The 21,623-nt window shown below is 40.5% G+C and overlaps 1 protein-coding gene across 3 annotated transcripts in view; it reads left to right on the top strand.

Moving 5' to 3' along the window:
* KLF12 (KLF transcription factor 12) overlaps positions 1-21,623 on the top strand; it is a 461,550-nt gene that overhangs the window by 317,457 nt on the left and 122,470 nt on the right. For all 3 annotated transcript variants that reach the window (XM_082601894.1, XM_082601896.1, XM_082601895.1), the window contains one exon: positions 20,537-20,672. In XM_082601894.1, coding sequence (XP_082458020.1) covers positions 20,537-20,672 — 136 coding nt within the window. The remainder of the gene's footprint in view (positions 1-20,536; positions 20,673-21,623) is intronic.

Below are 21,623 nucleotides of genomic sequence, written 5' to 3'. Positions count from 1 at the left end.
TTCATCTAACAAACCTTAAGTGGAAGGAAAATGCTACTTTTATTTGCACTATGCACCAAATGTCTCTTTGTGAGAAAGAATAATGACATTTTTACCATGGTGGGGCCCGTTTGCTGCAGCCATAAAACAAAGATTTCGTTTCCTTCCACCAATCTCTAATTTTAAAGGTATCTTAAGCACACCCAAGCACAAATCTAAAAGAGCTTTGCCAATGGCTTCAAGTTTTCTGCGTTTAGAAGGAATTGTCAGTTTCGTGATTGCATTTTTGTCTCATCCGTGCTAAATCCAAGAGCTCCCTAATCATCTTTGGTGTGGCCTTTGTTGGGAGTAGATGTTTTGTCAGTCCTGTATAAACACAGAGCCCTTTAAAACAGAGGAAACCCTCCAGAGACTTAGGTTGTAAATCTGCAAAGAACATGAACTAGACTCTGGAGGGAGTCACGTGTTATAATGAAGGTAAAGTAGGTAGCATTTGACGTGAGAGTTAAAGAAGCATAAGGCTTTGCTACTTGGAGTAAGTAGGCAGAAGTATTCCAGCCAAGGAAAAGAGTGAACAATGTGGGCAGAGATCGAAGGGTACGTAAAAAATGAAGAGTAGTGGAGCTTTATTGAATCTTAGGCTATAAGGCACACACACACACATACACATGGCATAGGGTATAACATATACATTGCATATGTGATATATACTATGAAGTACTTATAGGGGAGGACCTGAGGTTCTCCTTCTCTGAAACAGAAAGCCTTTTAACTCTTAGTTTAGATGTACTTCTTTACATCCTTTGTGAAGATGATGCTTCCTGCTGTGTGTAGAGACGAAATAGTGAATAAAAATGGCAAAAGAAAAAGAGAGGAGAGGTATATTTCTCAATGTTTATTTTTGTAACTCATGTCCCCTGAAATGTTATCTCAACAGATTTTTTTATGTATTCCCAATAGCCACAAAAACTGTAGCATTTCACTTTCTGTAGTTTTCCTTCGGAAAAGAAGTTACTGATTTTGCATTACCAATCTACAGATGCTCGAAACCCTCTGAGATTCTCATCTGCCAACCCCCCTGTCCAAATAGGAAATTCCCTTCATCTGTATGTGGACTAAGGGCAAAAGAGTGGCAGCTAACAAAGGAGGTGTCAAAATTATTATTAAGAAAAGAACTTGAAAAATCACAGCAAGGTCTTTCGGGATTGCAGTAAATAGGCTTACACAGCTCTTTAGACCTTGGAGGTAATACTTTATTACAGCATAATAATTACTTTTGAAATAATGACCATTAGTAATGAAGGAAAGGCTGAATTATGGTCAGTCTATTTGAAGTAGGAGACAAAGTATGTAATAAATCTTGTATTTACTAAAAATCATTTAAATAATTAACCTTTATTGAATGCTTATATGTTCTCTGTGCTTTACATACATCAATCATCTTTAAGTCTTACAGTATAACCAGTGTATAGGTATTATTGCCTGTCTTTTACAGATAAGAAAACTGAGACTCATGTACCTTCCTCTACTTCTTATAAGGTTACAGCTTATTAGTGATAGAGCCTTGAATAAAATCACAACTTTTTAATACTTTTGCCATACTTTGCCATAATTAAAAAGGTATGCCTTAGTTATCTAGAGAATTTGTCAATATTAAATAGCCCAATTTCATATTTTTTCAAATTAGGTACATTGTATTTTTAAATCATTTTATTTCTGTCAAGGTGTAAAGTATTACATATGAAATTATCTATATATAAAACCAAGTATGGGCTTCCCTGGTGGCGCAGTGGTTGAGAATCTGCCTGCCAATGCAGGGGACACGGGTTCGAGCCCTGGTCTGGGAAGATCCCACATGCCGCGGAGCAACTGGGCCCGTGAGGCACAACTACTGAGCCTGCACGTCTGGAGCCTGTGCTCGGCAACAAGAGAGGCCGCAATAGTGAGAGGCCAGCACACCGCGATGAAGAGAAAGCCCTCGCACAGAAACGAAGACCCAACACAGCCATAAATAAATAAATACATAAATTTTAAAAAGAAACAGACAATGCTATACACTCTTAAACTTTAAAAAAACATAAAATAAAATAAAGTATGTATATGAATTGCATGAGGTAATTTCATGTTGCTAAATATTGACATTATGGTACCATATTATGTACTTCCATTTTCTCCAGCATCTCGCAGCATTGAAAACAACAGCCTCGAGCTATAGGTTAACATTTCCTAGGTGCAGGGAAATTTTGTCAAAGTGTGGTTCACTGAGTTTCAGAGATCGACATCTGTGTCATTTTTCGACATATCTGGTTCCTGCCTGGAGCTCTCGTGAGCAGGGAATTGGTTAGACAGACATATACAACACAGATGTGCCTGTTCTGTCTTGCCTCGCTCTGGTAGTGGTTATTTTCTGAAAAACACAAGGGGAAACTACAAAATAAAGATACAGCCAGCGTTTATTAGTATCGTTATAATTATATTTATTTTTCTTAGATTAATGAGTTCAATAAAATTCTGAGCACTAGCCAATAGCTAATAATCATTACAACATCACAGCTTTAGAATTATCCTAGCTTATGTAGCAGATGTTCCAAAATGCCTTCTTTAGAATTGGAAAATAAATTCCATAAAATGTGTGTTTGGTTACAGAGAATAGCTTCAAAGTAAGATCTGACATTTTCCAGTTTTTGTGTCAGTTTCTCTTCAGAGTCTCCTATACTATTTTTCTATGTTTTTGTTTCAGTAGTTCTCTTACTATTTTATGAAGTTCAGTAGAGAGTAAAATAAATATCTTGTATGCTTTCCAAGATTGATCGGTATCATGATACGTGATAGCAAGTAAATATTAAATATTTTCCAGCATATTCTCGAAGTCTTGGTTGTCATGGAACATGACCCATTTCTCATCTAACAAATGGGCACTAACTGGTGAGCCCTTGCTTCCTGGCATCGTTGTGCCCATTGGTATGATCTACAGTAATCAAGGTACTATATACCTCCAATTTATTACCTCATTATTTACCTTGCAAGTAGGACAACTTATTAACAGGCCCCTTTATTTCCTTCCTTGGCCAGTTGTGATCATTTTTTATGTGAATCACCACAATAAGCCCCTCACACTTAAAAAGTAAGCCCTTTTCCAGCTGTAACTTAAACTACTTTTACCTGTAGAATTTTGCATGATCTGATCTAAGTGGAAAGTTACAACTTTTTCAGTTCATAAGTCTAAATAAGCCACTGAATGGTTTATAGTGATCTTTCAGTGTCGTGCTCTGTATTTTTAATGATGGTAAAGACTGAGACTAGAGTTATGCTTAATCAGCAAGAGTAAGCTGTCACACTCAGACTCTACTTGTTAACACTACTTATTCCATACCTCATTCCAGAGACCATATAAGGAATACTGGCCATGTTATTACTTTTCAGCCAGTGGGTGGTTTATTTAGAGGGGCTTTGCATATTTGTAAGGTACAGGGTGCAGTGGTCATCTCTTATCTGGGCATGTTAGAATGCACTCAAAGAAGAGCTTGGAACTGTACCTTATTTAAGCATGTATATATAGATATAAATACATGAGACGTATGCATGTATATATATTCATATTATAAAATGATACCACCTAGAAACTGCTGTATTTAATACTTTATAAACTAAATGAAATTAGTTGACTCATTATATAAACTTCTTGAATTTTTTTCCCTATGTTGTACCATTTAAATAGGGGAAAATGTCCTCATATTTATGAATGATTGACTGAATACGATGAGTATAAAAACCATTTATTTTCTTTCTTGCTTTCTTATTCTTTTACCAAAACTAAATAAATTTGAACTACCAGATTAAAATTGTAAAAAAATATTTAATTCTTATTTATTTAAACTTCTGCCTTACCCAGGAATTATCCAATGTATTCCTTTCCGTTCACTTACTCATTTCATTAATGCACATTTATGATTCAGCCACAAGTTCAATGCACAGACAATGCCCACAAGAAGTGCATAGTCAAGTGGATGAAGGAGACAAATATAGTGAGACGAGTGCTGTAATACAGATAAGTGTAGACTTACAGTGATATATCATAAAGGAGCACAAAGCTGGGGGGTTGGAAGGGGGTGGTTGTGACTTCAGGAGAAGGGTGTTTCTCAGAGGAAAGTGTTACTTATATTATCCACATAAATGAGGAAGGAAAGGCAATTAAAAAAAAAGATGCAACGTCCTAGAAATATGAAAGAGCATACTGTGTCCTGGTAGATTGGGAGATTATACAAGGAGATAGGTTGGTATGGTTCAAGTGAAGGGTGTTTATCAGAAATGGAAATGGGGTTCCAGGGGTATCCATGGATCTGGTCATCACAGCCCTGGTATATCCAACTAAAGAGTTTGTACCAAACACTATAGGGAGAGAGACTTGTAAGTAGATGGGAGTAACATGGTAATATTCAAATTTGTGGAGGAAGGACTGAATATAGTGACAGTAAAGGAAAGGATAAAAGTTAGGAGGCTATTTTGGGAAGCCAGGTAAGAATTCCCAAAGGCCGTTGCAGAGGCAGTATGAATTGGACATCTGATGGACAGAACTCATTGCCCAAATGGATGTCAAGGATGAAGGAAAAACTAAATCTAGGCTAGTTCCCAGGTTCTTGTTTTGGCAATGTTGACAAAGTTCTTCAGTGGAAGAATATATGAATTAAAAGATTGTAGTGAGAATTTTACTCAGAAAACAAGGCAAAGTAAAAAAAAAAATTGACAAAAATATAAAAGAAAAGTTAAGGGCATGAATTGAAGTATTCCAACATTTATCTAAAACGACTTCCATAAAATAGGAATAGATAGAGTACGATATTCAGAAAAGCACTATTCAGAGGAAGATCTGAGAACTTTGGAGAATTAAGGGGTGACATGAATCCTAGACTATAGACAAGTCAGTAAAAATAAATCCACATCTAGACACATAGGGAAACTGTCAAGCATGAGTCATAAAGAAAATCTCAAAAGCTTTTCTACAAAGGAATTAAAGAATGACAGAGGGTGTCAACAACAACAAATGCTGGAAAGCAATGCCTGTAGTCTCTTCAAAGCACGGAGTGAGGGATCCTAGAATTCTCTTCTCAACAAAAGTCAATTCAACTGACAGTAAAATGAAAAAAATTTTCAAACATATATTGACTAAGTTTACCACCCACACAAATATGCTGAAAGAACTAAAGGATATGGTTTTGAAAGAAAAAAAACCTGAAAGGGAAGGTGAACTTAGAACTGGTTTTAAAAATATAGATAAATATCTGCATGAAGAGATAAATTTTAATTAACTCCTAACAGTGAAACATGAACCAGAATTTTGGACTATGATGAAAAAGAACTTGGGGAAGGTGGGAATGTTCACTGGGCAGAGTCCTTCTTGTGTTTGGGAGAAGATATACATGGAATGACTTTAGACTAGCAGAATTTTAAATGAAGAGACTATAAATAAATCTCAAATGTAATGTGAAATTGTAGAATATGATATTGTATATGTTTTTTATAGAGCAAAACTGCGTTGGTGGTTGTTCATTGATATATACAGAGTTAAAGCATTAAAACTTATATACACTAGGACACTATGGAAAAGGGAAATGAAATAGGGGAAAAAATGCAAAGAGTCAACTCTTTCTGTGATATTTTACTTTTTTAATGATCTGAAAGAAATACTGTGAATGTTGAGATTTTTTAATCTTTTGGGAGAATAAATAGGTGATTATCATATATGTGTGTGAAATTTCTTAAATAAAAATGGCATCAAAGAAAAGCCGTAAATAATTTAACTCAATTTTATAAGTAAGTGTATGAGAGAGCAACTGTTGGGTCATATGTGAGATGGCTCTTCCTATTTTATCTTCCTTTTGAAAAAAATTTTTGTTTTTTATTTTAACATCTTTATTGGAGTGTAATTGCTTTACAATGGTGTGTTAGTTTCTGCTGTATAACAAAGAGAATCAGCTATACGTATACATATATCCCCATATACCCTCCCTCTTGCGTCTCCCTCCCACCCTCCCTATCCCACCCCTCTAGGTGGTCACAAAGCACTGAGCTGATCTCCCTGTGCTATGCGGCTGCTTCCCACTAGCTATCTATTTTACATTTGGTAGTGTATATATGTCCATGCCACTCTCTTACTTTGTCCCAGTTTACCCTTCCCCCTCCCCGTGTCCTCAAGTCCATTCTCTACGTCTGCATCTTTATCCTTTATTCCTTTATTCATCAGAACCATTTTTTTTTAGATTCCATATATATGTGTTAGCATACGGTGTTTGTTTTTCTCTTTCTGAATTACTTCAGTCTGTATGACAGACTATTTTTCATGAGGTCCATCCACCTCACTACAAATAACTCAGTTTTGTTTATTTTTATGGCCAATATTCCATTGTCTGTATGTGCCACATCTTCTTTATCCATTCATCTGTCGATGGACACTTAGGTTGCTTCCACGTCCTGGCTATTGTAAATAGAGCTGCAATGAACATTGGGGTGCATGTGTCTTTTTGAATTATGGTTTTCTTTCGGTATATGCCCAGTAGTGGGATTGCTGGGTCGTATGGTAGTTCTATTTTTAGTTTTTTAAGGAACATCCATACTGTTCTCCATAGTGGCTGTATCAATTTACATTCCCACCAACAGTGCAAGAGGGTTCCCTTTTCTCCACACCCTCTCCAGCATTTATTGTTTGTAGATTTTTTGATAGTGGCCATTCTGACCAGTGTGAGGTGATACCTCATTGTGGTTTTGATTTGCATTTCTCTAATATTGATCATCCTTTTATGTGTTTGTTGGCAATCTGTATATCTTCTTTGGAGAAATGTCTGTTTAGGTCTTCAGCCCATTTTTGGATTGGGTTGTTTCTTTTTTTGATATTGAGCTGCATGAGTGGCTTGTAAATTTTGGAGATTAATCCTTTGTCAGTTGCTTCATTTGCAAATATTTTCTCCCATTCTGAGGGTTGTCTTTTCATCTTGTTTATGGTTTCCTTTGCTGTGCAAAAGCTTTTAAGTTTCATTACGGCCCATTTGTTTATTTTTGTTTTTATTTCTAATTCTCTAGGAGGTGGGTCAAAAAGGATCTTGCTGTGATTTTTATGTCAAAGATGGTTGGATGGGAGAGACAGTGGGAGGAAACAGTTTTCAGGATTTGGAGTGGTTGAGGGAGAAAAAAGGAATAACAATACTGTATAGTTGCTTTGGTCCTTGACATCTTATTTAATTGATAGTGTGAATGGGGTAGACACAGAGGAAGAGCTCTATTTTTAGCATACTAATGTGCATGGATTATAATGAGCCATCCGGGCTTCCCAGATCTCTGCTTGGCCTCAGGGCCAGCTAATGCTTAGTGCTGAGGAGGTGACTTTGGCAGCTTTGGTGAAGGAAATCAGGGTAGATGATGTTCAGAATGCATACTGTTAGAGCATTATACATTTTAGAAGTCATCCAAACATAAATGTCAGTAGTTTTTACCAAAAAGAAAAATCTATTTTTCTTTATTACTATATTCAAAGAAAACAATATCAAATGTTTGTGTTTGTTTAACATCTAAGCATACTGACCTCAAGCACGACACAATCTACCAGACATTGGCTTGGGAAAGTCCGAGACCTCACCCTCCACGATAGCCCTTATCTTCTTCTCCTCACAGAACTGAGATGGGTTTTCCTAAAGAAGTTAGTGTAAACCCAGTTGAAAGTTAAGAAAGCTAAAAAGACAAGTGTATGCCTTTTATGCCCTCTCCCAATATAGCATGTATTAATTAGCATATATTGTTTCACCTGGCCTGTCTCTAGGTAGAATTATGAGTTTGACCTTGTTCTTGGAGTCGTTTCTGGAGAGAGCGCCACCTGCCTGTATGGGCTCCTTCCCTGACCATGTTTGAGGGTAGAGTCCCTGCGCTCAGGAAGGGGTCCGTGCAAATGAGCCCCAAAGTAGTGGTTGTACCCGAAGCTAAAGGAAGTTATGATTCCATTTCCAGATGGGAGGGATCTCAGTGGCATTCTCAGAGGCTAGGTAATTTATCATCCCCAAGGGGGGCTTTTAGGCAAAGCATCAAAATAACATCTCTTTAAAAACAAACAAAGCTCCCAAACAGAGAATGCATGCTTCTTAGGGGTTGAGGGGAACTAATAGAATTGTCCTTTCTTCTAAAAGCATATCAAACATAGAATTGATATGGAAAACACCTTTAATCCAGTTTTGCAGAGCAAATATTTCTCTTTGGAGTTTGCATAAAATGAGAATGTGAGCAAACACATCCTTCAGCCTAGGTTGAAACAGAGGAAGAAAATGTAACAATACTTGCTTTTTGGCCCAAAGATATTTACAGGTCATTTTCGAGTAGTTATTCATCCCAGGTTAGGATGAAGTCAAACAATGCACTGCAAAGAGAAGAGTTAGCACTGACTTTTGCCCTCATAAAAAAAAATTATTTTTCGGGATTTTAACACAGTAGACCCTGGCATTGACAGGTAGGCCATCTAAGATGTTGGCTTTTCACAAGTGTCCCTACAAGTCTGTTATGTGCTACCTATATTTTGCTAAGTCACAAGTTAAAACTTTTTCTAACAAGTCACGTGAACATGGGAGTCAGTTAATGCCTGAGCCTCCAAACTACAGGACTCATTTCAGCGATGCTTTGTGCTCTCTACCTGTGGCCCACACAGTAATGCTAGTGAGTTGCTGCGGGGAGAGGCGTGTGTGTGGGTATGTGGGTAAATTGCTAAATGAAAAGGAAAACTTTAATAAAATTTTTAAAAATATGATGGGGAGGTGTGCACAAGAGATATATAACTCTGGATGGACAAGTGTGCCCATTCCCAAAGCCAAGGGTGGAGAGAGTTTTAAGAAGAGGATGGAAGTGAGAGTGAAGAGGCGTAACCAATCGTCTTGAAAGCTGTAGAGAGACCCAACAGTGTGTGTCAGTAATTTACAAATTTGAGGATTTTTAATAGTCTTGGAACAAATCTTCAAGAATTCCAAAGGTCTACTGTATGTCTAATAGGATAAATTAAATCACTATTACATATCATGACTTACTTTTAATCTGGCAGGTTTAAGTATATTGTAAAATGAGGCACGGAAAGCAAACCATTTGAAGAGGGGTAAAAGCAATAGCAACATTGATTCGAAACATGCCATGGTACTTTTATGTGCCAACTTTTTTAACCTTTTTACTTTGAAACTAACAAAGAATCTTCCTTTGTAAGTGTAAGTCATTTCCATGCCAACGAACTATACAGAGCTTAGTTGATATAGAAACAGAACTATTAAGTTCAAGGTAGATTTTCTGCCATTTCTGAAGTATTTCTTTTCTTATATCTAAGCACCTTATATTTAAATCGAGGATCATGATTTAGTGGTATTAAAATCGTTATAGCAGATCTTGATCTGTTTCTTGCAGGATTCAATTGTACCCAGGTGATGAACCAGAAAACACAGAGCAGAAAGACCAACTAAGTGAAATAAGAAAAGTGAATTAAAATGCCACGGATTAATGCCTAAAATCATCTTCTTTGTGCCTTACAGATGAAAATGATTTTGATGATCTCATTATGCACCATATGTACTCACCACAAATTCACTTTATTATTAAGTATTCTAAATCATCTCTGACTAAAGTAGATTCAGTTTTGAATAAATCAATTGGAGCTGGTTAGGTTGGGTTTTGAGCAGTTGTAATGAATTGAGAAAATGGAAAGGTAGTGGGAAATAGTGGTATAGTGATATCTCAGAGGACTCCTCGAGTTCAGGCCTCTTGGCTGACTCTGGAGAGTTACATAAGGTTAGTGTAAGTAAAACCCCACTTATTAATGGAAAATTTTATGAATTCTTTTTAATCACAAAAGCCTTTTGTGTGCTAAGGCATACTTCCAGTGAACACAAGACAATTGGAAATCTCTATTCATTTTCTTTTTATAAATAAGAAAAGTAGTTTTAGTCATGATTCTTTAGAAAATGAAACCCTAATTGCTGTTGTGATAATCTCAACAAGCATTAACTTTAAGCTGTATTTTAAAGCATTGAATTCCTTTATTGCAGTTTCCAAGCAGTAACTCATATTATAGAAATGATAGATATGTTGATGTATTTAAAATATTTTCCTGAAAGGAAAGAAGAGCCTGTTAAATGTAATTTAGCTTAAAAAGTGAAGAAAAACTAAGAACATTTTCATTCCCATGTTACCCTGTGACCTATACAAACCAAAAAATATATAGAATTATCTAAGACTTCATAGAGGAATAGAAATTTAATGATTGTGACTTTCCCACCCACAAATGTTAATATTAGAATATAAGCCAGAATGTAATTTTTAAAATAAGATGTGAAATATACACTTTTATCATTATACTGCCTAATCTTTTGCCAACTGGGAACCATTGTGATCATTTCAAGTAGAGATCTGCATTTATTACCATCATCTTCATCAGTAAATGTTACTTTTGACTGTGTACAAGGGAATGTAATCAATATGGTCTCTCCTTTCAAGGAGTAGATGGAATAAAAAGGGATGTGGGCTTCCCTGGTGGTGCAGTGGTTGAGAGTCCGCCTGCCGATGCAGGGGACACGGGTTCGTGCCCCGGTCCGGGAAGATCCCACATGCCGCGGAGCGGCTGGGCCCGTGAGCCATGGCCGCTGAGCCTGTGCGTCCGAAGCCTGTGCTCCGCAACGGGAGAGGCCACAACAGTGAGAGGCCCGCGTACCGCAAAAAAAAATAAAAATAAGAAAAAGGGATGTAAAATAAGTACATGCTTAAGTATAATTGAAAATGGGAAGTGCAAGAGTGCCATGAAAATATTTAAGTACAAAATATGGGTATTTTTTAAAAAGGAAAGTTTACATTTTTTTTAGAAAATGAAAAGAAGGTTGATGAAGGAAGGTTTTTTGTTGACTGAATTGTGGGTAGAAGGGAATACCCATATGGAGCTGGATTCAGGGGCTTTGCAGATAAGACACATAAGCGTTCCAAATGAAAAATGAAATTGTAGAATGGTTAGTGGGCGCTGCTGAACCTTCTTTGTTGACGTGGTGGGGAAAATTCAAGGCTTTCAAATGAAGAGTGATTTGAGGAAAGTCTTTTTTTTTTTTTTTGCGGTACGCGGGCCTCTCACTGTTGTGGCCTCTCCCGTTGTGGAGCACAGGCTCCGGACGCGCAGGCTCAGCGGCCATGGCTCACGGGCCCAGCCGCTCCACAGGATGTGGGATCTTCCCGGACCGGGGCATGAACCCGTGTCTCCTGCATCGGCAGGCGGACTCTCAACCACTGCGCCACCAGGGAAGCCCGAGGAAAGTCTTGCATTCATTTAATTACTAGAGAAATACTATAGAAGACAAATGTATGTAGCAGTACTTTGAAGGAGTTTATTGAGTTTATTATGAAAAGAAAGGAGGGGGCTCCAGAAAAATTGTGGGGTAAAAGCAATAGCAATTAGCAGCTGGTTGAATGAAGGGGACACACATGAAATGATGAGAGCTCTGAACCTGGGTGACCAGGAGAATGATGGGTCTTTCCATTGACACTTGAAAGAGGTATAGGACCGGAGTTTGAAATGACTTTCCGACAGTCAGGTGAAGTAGGATGCTGGAAATATAAATGTAAATAAACTGGGGTTTAGGGCAGAGGTTAGAGACAGGAACATGAATTTGGTGTTCATCTCCACTGAGATAGTAATTGAAATTGTGGAATTGTCTGGAATTACTGAGAAGGTCACCAATAAAGAGAGGCAGAAATAAGAAGGTAGATAGTGGAGTCTGAAGGGGAAACTGACATTTAGGTATATGCAGAGCGAGGAGATGAAGAAGGTAAGAGGGAGAGAGACCCAAGAGAATTAAACAGGCTACAGCAGAGTCAGCAAATGCTTTCTCCAAAAGGCCAGGTGGTAGTTTACGGTGAGCCATATGGTTTCTGTGACAACTACTCAACTCTGCCGTTTGAGCCCTAAAACGGCCAGAGACAAAATCATGAGCATGATGGAATAAAACTTTATTTATAAAAGCAGGTGGCAAGCTTCAGTGTGCCCACCCCTGAAGTCAGGGAGGAGAGAGATTCAAGAAGAGGCTGCGAGTGAAAATGAAGAGAGATAACCAACAGTCTTGAAAGGTGCAGAGAGGTCCGATGGCATTATCACTGAGAAGGGGACCTTGCACTAGGGAATTATAAGAACATTATGAGGTTATTTTTTAATATAATGGGGGCAGAAGCCACAACACTGACAAATGTGCAGAGAGGAATTGGGGAAAAAATGAATAAGTTGCGTATTGTATCTGCAGAGTACCAACATCCCAGGATTTGCATAATGGATTGGATCTTTAAATCTCCATTGGGGGTTATCTAAACAATCACAGTTACTACTATGTAGAGGCATAGTCACATTAGCAGTAACAAAAGTAAAGAAAGTAAGAAACAAAGCATAGTGGAAACATCAGTAAGTAGAGTGGGACCCAGGAGAGCTGCTTCTAATCTTGGAGTCCACCATCCTTTGAGCCAAGCTTTATTTACTTACGCGTTTTTCTCTCATCATCTATCTTCATATTGCTAGAAAAATCAAGTATGTATTTGAGCAACTGATACTCTGAAACCAAATGAGGTCAGAACATCAGTTGTACAAATGTATTATGAAAAGTGTGCTTCATAGCCCTGCAGGTAATAAAGTTCTACCTAAGTTTTTTGGCTTTTTTGTTTTGTTTTTTTAGCGGTACGCGGGCCTGTCACTGTTGTGGCCTCTCCCGTTGTGGAGCACAGGCTCCGGACGCTCAGACTCAGTGGCCATGGCTCACGGGCCCAGCCTCTCCACGGCATGTAGGATCTTCCCGGACCGGGGCACGAACCCACGTCCCCTGCATCGGCAGGCGTACTCTGTCAACCACTGCGCCACCAGGGGAGCCCTCTACCTAAGTTTTAATTGACTATGTGTGGCCAGCATGAGGTGACCAAAGAGAGAAAAGCTAGTGCAGTTTTTAGGGAATATTAATATCACTGAAGGCTCTCCTGCACGTATCTCTATCTGGATCTCCCCCTGTGCTTGTATAGCCAGGGTGATCCTGATCAAATGACATAACGTAGATCCTGTCATCCTTTTACTTAATCTTTCCCAGTGGCTTCCTTTCCCACCCAGAACAAAACTCAAAATCCATCCACTGGCCATCAAGGCCTCCGTGCCCACCCTCCTCTGTCTGGCCTCATGCACTTTGCCCTCCATGTCTCAGCTCCAGCTATAACCTCCTTGCAGGTCCTCAGGCACGTAAAACCTGCTCCCACCTCAGAGCCTTTGCACCTGTTGTTTGTTCTACCTGGAATATCCTACCCCCATCCACCAAAATAAATAAGCCACATCTGCAAGCCTCCCTCAGTCCCCCCAGGTCCTGGCTCAGGTGTCACCTTCTCCGTGAGACCTTCCTGGCCACCCTGTCTGAAATTGTCCACCTGCCTCTCAGCGACCCCTACCCTCCCTTCCCTGTTTTATTTGCTCCATGGCACTTACTGTCTAACAGAGGATGTGGTTTTCTTATCTATTTATTTTTCTTATCTGTCTCCCCCGCCCCGGCCCCAGTATGAAACCAGGAATTTTTATCTACCTTATTCTCTCCTTTCTCCCCAACACTCAGAAGAGTGCTTGGTACCTCATAGGTACCCAATAAATATCTGTTGACTGAATACAAATCTTCCTTGACTTAAGATGGGGTTACATCCCGATAAACCCACCATAAGCTGAAGATATCTTAAGTCAAAAATGCATTTAATGCACCTTACGTACTGGCCATCATAGCTTAACCTCGCCTACCTTAAACGTGCTGAGAGCACTTACGTTAGCCTTCAGTTGGGCAGAATCATCTAACACAAAGCCTACTTTATAATAAAGTGTGGAATACCTCATGCAGTTTGTTGAATACTGTACTGAAAGTGAAAAACAGGATGATTGTAAGTGTATCGGCTGTGAACAGTTGTGATTGGGTGGCTGACTGGGGCTCACCGCCCTCCACAGCATCCTGAGAGAGTCTGGTAGGGCATATTGCTCGCCCGGGAAAAGAGCAAAATTCAAAGTGCAGTTTCTAATGAACGCATATCGCTTTCACTCCATTGTAAAGTTGAAAAATCGTAACTCAAACCGTCTTAAGTATGGAATGTTTGGATTAAAAGAAGTAGTGGTTTTAGGTATTATTCAATATATATGCTCTAGTAGTATTTTCAGCTTAGGTACATTTAAAAAGAAAAATGCTTGATTTGGATAAGTCCAGGGGAAGATGAGGGCTTTGTAAACAGTATTATATCGATACAAGGGAAGGCTGGAGTAGTAGTGTTAAACTGCAGAGTGATGACTGACTGCTGAGTGCCAGGCAGGGTACTAAACACTTTGCATATATTATCTGATTTATTCCTCACAGCAGCAATGGCACGGGAAGAAAACTGGGGGTTAGTGGTGGGAAATCAGTTGCCCAAGGCCAGATGGCTGTCAATGACAAGTGGCGGGGCCAGAAGTCTCACCCATGCTCTCTGAAGCCAGAGCCATGTTTTTATTCTAAAAAAACTCTCTGACTGTCATTTTTGGAGCACTCCTACATTGAAAGTGCTGAAGGAGACTCTTCTACTCTGGGATGCTAGGAATTCTCCCCGCCCATCCATTTATTTTCCATTTTTCCCCCCTCATCCTCCCACTGCCCTTGTTTCTAGGGAAGCAGCGGCCATCCTGGAAACCAAGGTTTCTGTAACTGGGGCACGCTTCAGCCTTGGCAGGGCGAGGAATGAGGACATCTGCAGGTAGCAGGCAGCCTGACAGTGGCCGACAGGGGAAGAGAAAGGCTGGCAGCGTTGCAGCTGCCCACACGACTGCCTCGCCCCGCTTCCATCCGCGTGCACGCCTCTCCCCGCCAGCCCTGATGGGCGGAGGTGAAGGCGATGGAATGCATTCCTTCTGGTTAGGAAGTGTTAGTCTGTAAATTTCCATGTGTGTTCAGAGATGATGGTATTATACATAGTAAATATGGTGACTTAACGGGAAAGCTTCCTTTCCTTTAAGAATAGCTGAATGGGGGCCTCCCTGGTGGCGCAGTGGTTGAGAGTCCGCCTGCCGATGCAGGGGATACGGGTTCGTGCCCCGGTCCGGGAGGATCCCATATGCCGCGGAGCGGCTGGGCCCGTGGGCCATGGCCGCTGAGCCTGCGCGTCCGGAGCCTGTGCTCCGGAACGGGAGAGGCCACAACAGTGAGAGGCCCGCATACCGCAAAAAAAAAAAAAAAAAGAATAGCTGAATGGACCAGTTCCTTTCTAAGGAAGTTAGAAGAGCACCTCGCCTGAGGTGACAGAGGTGAGAATGGATGCTGATGCCACTGTGTCTGTGTCAGTCCACTGTTATATGGGGGGAAAGTAAAGTTTACATGTTTCATGTGAGTTCTAGAAAGGCAAACATAGGAAGTGTAGCTTTGGGTGATCATGTACCTGGGAGTTCTGCCCATCTGAGCCTCCTGTGAACTATGAACTTGGGTAGAAAAGCTTTGTTCACCAGAGCAATAATGCCAACTCATGGCCCCTTTCCCATAGAAGCCTGTATGAGGCACGGTCAAGGATCAAAGAAGACGCTTCTAAAGACAAAATACCTGTAAATCCAGTTTGCACATTTTGGATTAAGAAGTAAATAATGTAAAATAACATGTGGCATTTATTTTCCTTTATTGTATTAATAGCCCACTTAAATATTTGCCACTGAAGGCCAGATTACCTCTTGGGAGGGAAATAGAGAGGAGTGTCATAGGCTGACTATAATTGTAGCAGAAGTTTCTCCACATCATTGCCAGGAAATCACCGGAAGGAACTGGGAGAGTAGCTGGTATTGAAACCGTGCACCTCAGGTTGGGACTTGAACCCAAATGCCGGCACTCGAACCCATGTGACTGGGACCCGAACCCGGCCAAAACCCACAGTCTTCCAACTGAGATCACACACCTGGTTTCAGGACTTAATGAAGCTCAGGTTCTTGATGTCTCATCACAGAAAGAATTCAGCGAGAGACAAAGTGATGGGTAAGAAGTGGATTTATTTAGAGAGAAACACACTCCACAGACAGAGTGTGGGCCATCTCAGAAGGTGAGAAAGGCACCAGAGTATGGGGTTGTCAGTTTTTATAGAGGAGGGTAATTTCATAGGCTAATGAGTGGGAGGAGTATTCCAGCTATTTTGTGAAGGGGCGGGGATTTCCAGGAATTGGGACACCGCCCACTTTTTGATCCTTGTGATCGGTCTTGGAAAGGTCATGGTGCCTGTGGGTGTGTCATTTAGCTTGCTGATGCGTTACAGTGAGTGTATACTGAGGCTCAAGGTCTAGTGGACGTCGGCTTGTCCACCATCTTGGACCCATTTTGTTCTAATCAGTTTATGTCATGTCCTCGGGGTGTGTCATTCTTTCAAACGCTGTGCCCTGCCCCCTTCCCTCCTATTTCAGTACATTGATTTTGTATTGCTGTGTAACAAATCACTCACAAATTTAGTAGATTAAAATAGCCGCTATTGGGCTTCCCTGGTGGCGCAGTGGTTGAGAGTCCTCCTGCCGATGCAGGAGACATGGGTTCATGCCCCGGTCCTTGAAGATCCCACATGCCGCAGAGCGGCTGGGCCCGTGAGCCATGGCCACTGACCCTGCACGTCCGGAGCCTGTGCTCCACAGCGGGAGAGGCCACAGCAGTGAGAGGCCCGCGTACCGAAAAAAAAAAAAAAAAAAAAAGTATTTTATTTGCTCACAGTTCTGTGAGTCAAAAATTTGGAATGGGTTTAGCCGGGCTCTTCTCACGCTAGTCACTCCTATGACCGTGGTCATCTGGTGTCTGGAATGTGTCCACTCAGTCTAAAGTGACGTCAAGTCATCGAGCCAAGGCCAGAGTCACTGTGGGAAGGAGCCCCACGAGAGCATGGCTACAGGGAGACGACTCATTGGGATGATCTTTACAGTACATTGACAATAGGTGGGTGTTTGAAAGGGTAGATAGGTTCAGCTTCAGGTGTTAGGGGTTCTGCAGGTATCTTCCCAAGGTTGTGTGACATGGAGTGAAGGTCACACCGTGTTCCCCAGTACCTCCACCTCGGGGATGACACTTCCACCAGCAATGAGCTGGAGTACCCACCAGTGTCTGATCCCTTTTTCATTTAAGAGGAATAAAATCTCAAATGTCAATTCTTTTCAGATGCTTATAGTTCTCCGGCTGCTCTCTTAGTTTGGGAAATAGGTACGTTTTTGGTTCTGGTGCCCAGGTAACTTTTCCATTTTCTCTGCATGGGCACCCCAAAGAATTGGTGTTCCCTAAATGAGCTGAGAAACTCAAAGACTAATGGAGGTTAACTAGGAGAAATGTCCCTACCCCACATTTAATAAAAATAGAGTGTAATTATGCGAGTATGTAGATAAGCTAATCATCTGACCTAATCAGCAATGCACTTTTTTTTTTTTTTTTTTTTTTTTTTGCGGTACGCGGGCCTCTCACTGCTGTGGCCTCTCCCGTTGCGGAGCACAGACTCCGGACGCGCAGGCTCAGTGGCCATGGCTCACCGGCCCAGCCGCTCCGCGGCATGTGGGATCTTCCCGGAACGGGGCACGAACCCATGTCCCCTGCATCGGCAGGCGGACTCTCAACCACTGCGCCACCAGGGAAGCCCAGCAATGCACATTTTAAGAAGCTTTTCTAATTACTTCCTCGACTTGGCTGAAGGTACCGGTAAAAAGAGTTTCCCAGCATGATGGCAGCAGATGCATTTCATAATATTTATTGAAACTATTGGAAAGAAATCCTCAATTATAATGTTCCTGAAAAGTACATCAAAAAAGACATCATATTTAACATATTTTAAACTCTCATTAAGATAGAAACATAACATAATTTAGATGATCAACTCTCACACCAGTTATTTGGAATCTCTCATACAGCGAGACTAACTTTCACAGCCAAATTGCTTATTGGTTAACTGCCTGTGTCTTCCTTGAGTTGTATTACTTACCTGTGAGAGCTCTAGTTGTCTTGCTCAAAGTGGGACCAAAATATTCTCTTTTCTCTGGCTATTTGTTAATTTGATATCTTGGCAAAGGAGTCTTCGTGCATGGTGTTTCAGGAACTTTAAATGTTCAATTGTTGATGTTTACAGGTGTACGTAACACCACACAGTATGAGATTTGGAAGCCTAGATAGGTCTATTACTCATTTTCTTGGTTGAATTTGAGCAGTTGTGAACGATTGTTAAATGAATCTTTTTACAGTGAGATGGGCCCAGAGGAAACTTATCTATGAATTCCTGGTTGAAATGCCTGTATCATCTCTGTGTCTTGGGCTCCTTGAGTCCTGGTTGTTCATCTTTACCTTCCGTTCTGTGAGCTGCTCAGTATCTTTCCAGTACATTCATTTAGTATAAGTTAGCCAGAGCCAGTTTCTGTTGCCTGTAGCCAAAATAAATCTTAAATGATCCGATGCCTTCAGTGCCTTTGGAATGACTGAATACTTAAGTAGCTCTCTGATATTGCATAATTGTGGAGCTGGTTACTTTCCTCTACAAAGAGTTTCTCCAACATCCCTCTCCTAAGAAATCGCTAGAGATCAGATGGAAAAGAAACTCTTTGTCCCACCATGTGGTAAAAAGACAACATTCAATGACTCTTAATGTGCGTCACTGCATAATTCATTCCTGGCGTTGGAGTGAGTGAGCGCTGTACTGGTGGAAGTTACGAATGCTGAGTCACATGACAGTGAATTGTTTTATTTGAGGATAGAACCAGAAAAGATGGATAATCGAATGTGTGATTTAACTTCATTGCTAGTGACTTTGAAACTGGAACATAGTTGTGCAATTGAAAGTCATCAGATGTAACACCGTTATGTCCAAACTCTTAAATCTCTAGGTCAAAGTTCCTCAGCCTGGTTCTATTGACGTTTTAGACTGGCTCATTCTTTGTCATGGGGCACCGACTGTCCTGTGTTTTGTAGGATGTCTAGCAGCATCCTTGGCTTCTGCCTTCTGGGTGCCAGGAGCAACCCCCTTCCTTCAAGTTAGGACAAATCAGTGTGTCTCTAGACATTGCCAGATGTCTTTTGCGGGGGGCACATTTGTCATCAGCAAAGGACCCCTGCTTTAGATTAGTTTCATTATTTTCTCTTTAATTTAGCCAACATTTACCAAACACTTCCACAATTCAAAGTACATGTTCGTGTTTATACTTACAGGCAGAATGTATGTCAAGTACACTCACACCCTAGGTTCAACAGATATTCGCTCCTTCCTAACTAGGTTTAGTTAGAAATATATCAAAACTCTCTAGGTATAGTTTTTCTATTCATATGGTAAGTATTAGGTAGAATCATGAGAAATTGTCTTTTGTGGTTTAAAAAATGGGAAAATATCAGCATTTTCCTGTGGCTCTACCTAATGTATGATGCACAGTAACAACAAGAAAAAAAAATTATTTGAGAAAAAAAAATGAGACTGTAAATGTACCCAAATGTCATTGTAACCACGATTTTAAGTGCATTTTGCTTTTCTTTACAGCTAGTGGTGGTTTCAGAAATCTTTTGTAGGCAGCTTGGAAGAGCAGGCTGAGGGAGCTGGCTGAGGGTTGAAGTCATATATTTTAGCAATGCAATTATGTAGCTAGCGCAGTACTTTTAAATTAGAAGGTGTGGTTCTTCTGTGCCTGAGGTGAGAGGGCTGATGGAAATCCTAGGCGGTGGTGGCTAAAGCTGTTCATAAAGAGAAGGAGGTGGGAATGAAATCTATTTTTTAAAATATACATTAATATATTAAATGTTGATGGTGATCCTCTCATTTAAAAGGATGTGATGGTCCCAATCAACAGGAGTCAGAACATCAGGCTATTTCCTGCTTTGGCAAGTTTGCAGTGGGAGGAGGGATCTTATCTAGAAATGCATTTTTGGAAAATGAGATCAGCATAGAGATGAAGGGCACTTTCTAGCACATGTAAACACAGTTAAAATGCTACTACTTCAGTCATTTTCCTGCCCTCAGATCTCCACTTAGAGCAACAGTGAACTGTGGACAAGGATTCACTGTAGTATGAAGAATACCTAAACCTTTCTGTTAGTCTTGTAAACCTTGTTGTTCTTTAAGCTTCTGATGGGAGCTATAAGCAAATAAAACCTCCTCTCCCTCCTGCTCTCCACCTTCCAGGGAAAGTGCTAATGTGCAATGAAATGGCCAGAACTCTGGTAGCAGAAGCAAGAAGAAGCCAGAGGGTAGAACAGTAACTCATGAGCTACCTAATCAGCTTCTGACCACTCAGAAGTTGGTAATATTGTGGATTTTACAGTTTCTATTCCATAATCATCCCCTGAAACTACCGAGAGCTGATGGAGGGTTTATAAATCAGATGAACAAGGGAAAAGAGTCAGTGCGTGCTCAGTCCATAAAATACATCGCTTTCACTAATTCCTGGGATTTCTGGAGAATTCCATGTGTGTGACATACACAGAAGAGACATTCCATGCTTGATGTTGGTCCAGGACAAGGTTAACTTTCTGCACACTAATTTTAATTCATTATATATGCCTTTTCTTCCCAGCACAAATGGACCCCCGAGGCCTATCTCCCAGACAAAGTAAAAGTGACAGTGATGATGATGACCTGCCAAATGTGACCTTAGATAGCGTTAATGAAACTGGATCTACGGCCCTTTCCATAGCCAGAGCAGTACAAGAGTAAGTATCACATTCTCAGGATGAAATAAGAATTGCCAAGGTGTTCAATGGATAATGGAAACAGCAGCATCTCCTGTTCCCCAGACCTGTCATTCTAGCTCTGAACGGGCACACGTGTCAGCATCTTTCCATTCAGCCTTGTGTTCTTTGGGAGGAGATTAGGGGAAACATGGAGTGTTTGATGTAGTTGAAAATTTGTATTTTGCATAGAAATGAGACTTCTTTTTTAATACTTCCCGCCCCTTCTCCTTAACTCTGAAAAAAAAAGATTATTCTTTTCGAGTGTCACTATCTAATTATCATCATTGTTTTCATTATTCATATAGAACAGTCAAGAGAAGTAAAATATGACAGGCAGTATTATCTTGTGTTGATAGGGAAGTACAGAACAGCTTTTTTGAAATTTAAAATTTGGAAGATACTGTGTTACCCCTTTGAAAAATTCAAATCATATGTAATTTTTATTTTTTATTTATTATTATTTATTTATTTATTTGCAGTATGCGGTCCTCTCACTGTTGTGGCCTCTCCCGTTGCGGAGCACAGGCTCCGAACGCGCAGGCTCAGCGGCCATGGCTCACGGGCCCAGCCGCTCCGCGGCATGTGGGATCTTCCCGGACCGGGGCACGAACCCGCGTCCCCTGCACCGGCAGGCGGACTCTCAACCACTGCGCCACCAGGGAAGCCCCATATGTAATTTTTAAAGGGATCGTTTCTCACTCCCTTAACTGTAACACAGGGTTAGAGTTTAGCCCTTTTTCATTGAAAATAGCTGCTTTTTCATCATTGTCAATTCTGTGTCTAGAATTGCACCTGTGACTAGTCCATGTGTATTTTTTCTCTAGCATAATTTTTAATAACATAATTTTAAAGAAGAGGAAGATTTAAATTAAGCCACTGTTACTGCCAACACAAAAGTTAATTAACACTTTACTTAAAATGATCTTAGTT

This window comes from Mesoplodon mirus (assembly GCF_964341445.2).
Source record: "Mesoplodon mirus genome assembly, chromosome: 17".
In the NCBI taxonomy this organism is placed as follows: Eukaryota; Metazoa; Chordata; class Mammalia; order Artiodactyla; family Ziphiidae; genus Mesoplodon; species Mesoplodon mirus.
This window is presented reverse-complemented; position numbering and strand designations above follow the sequence as displayed.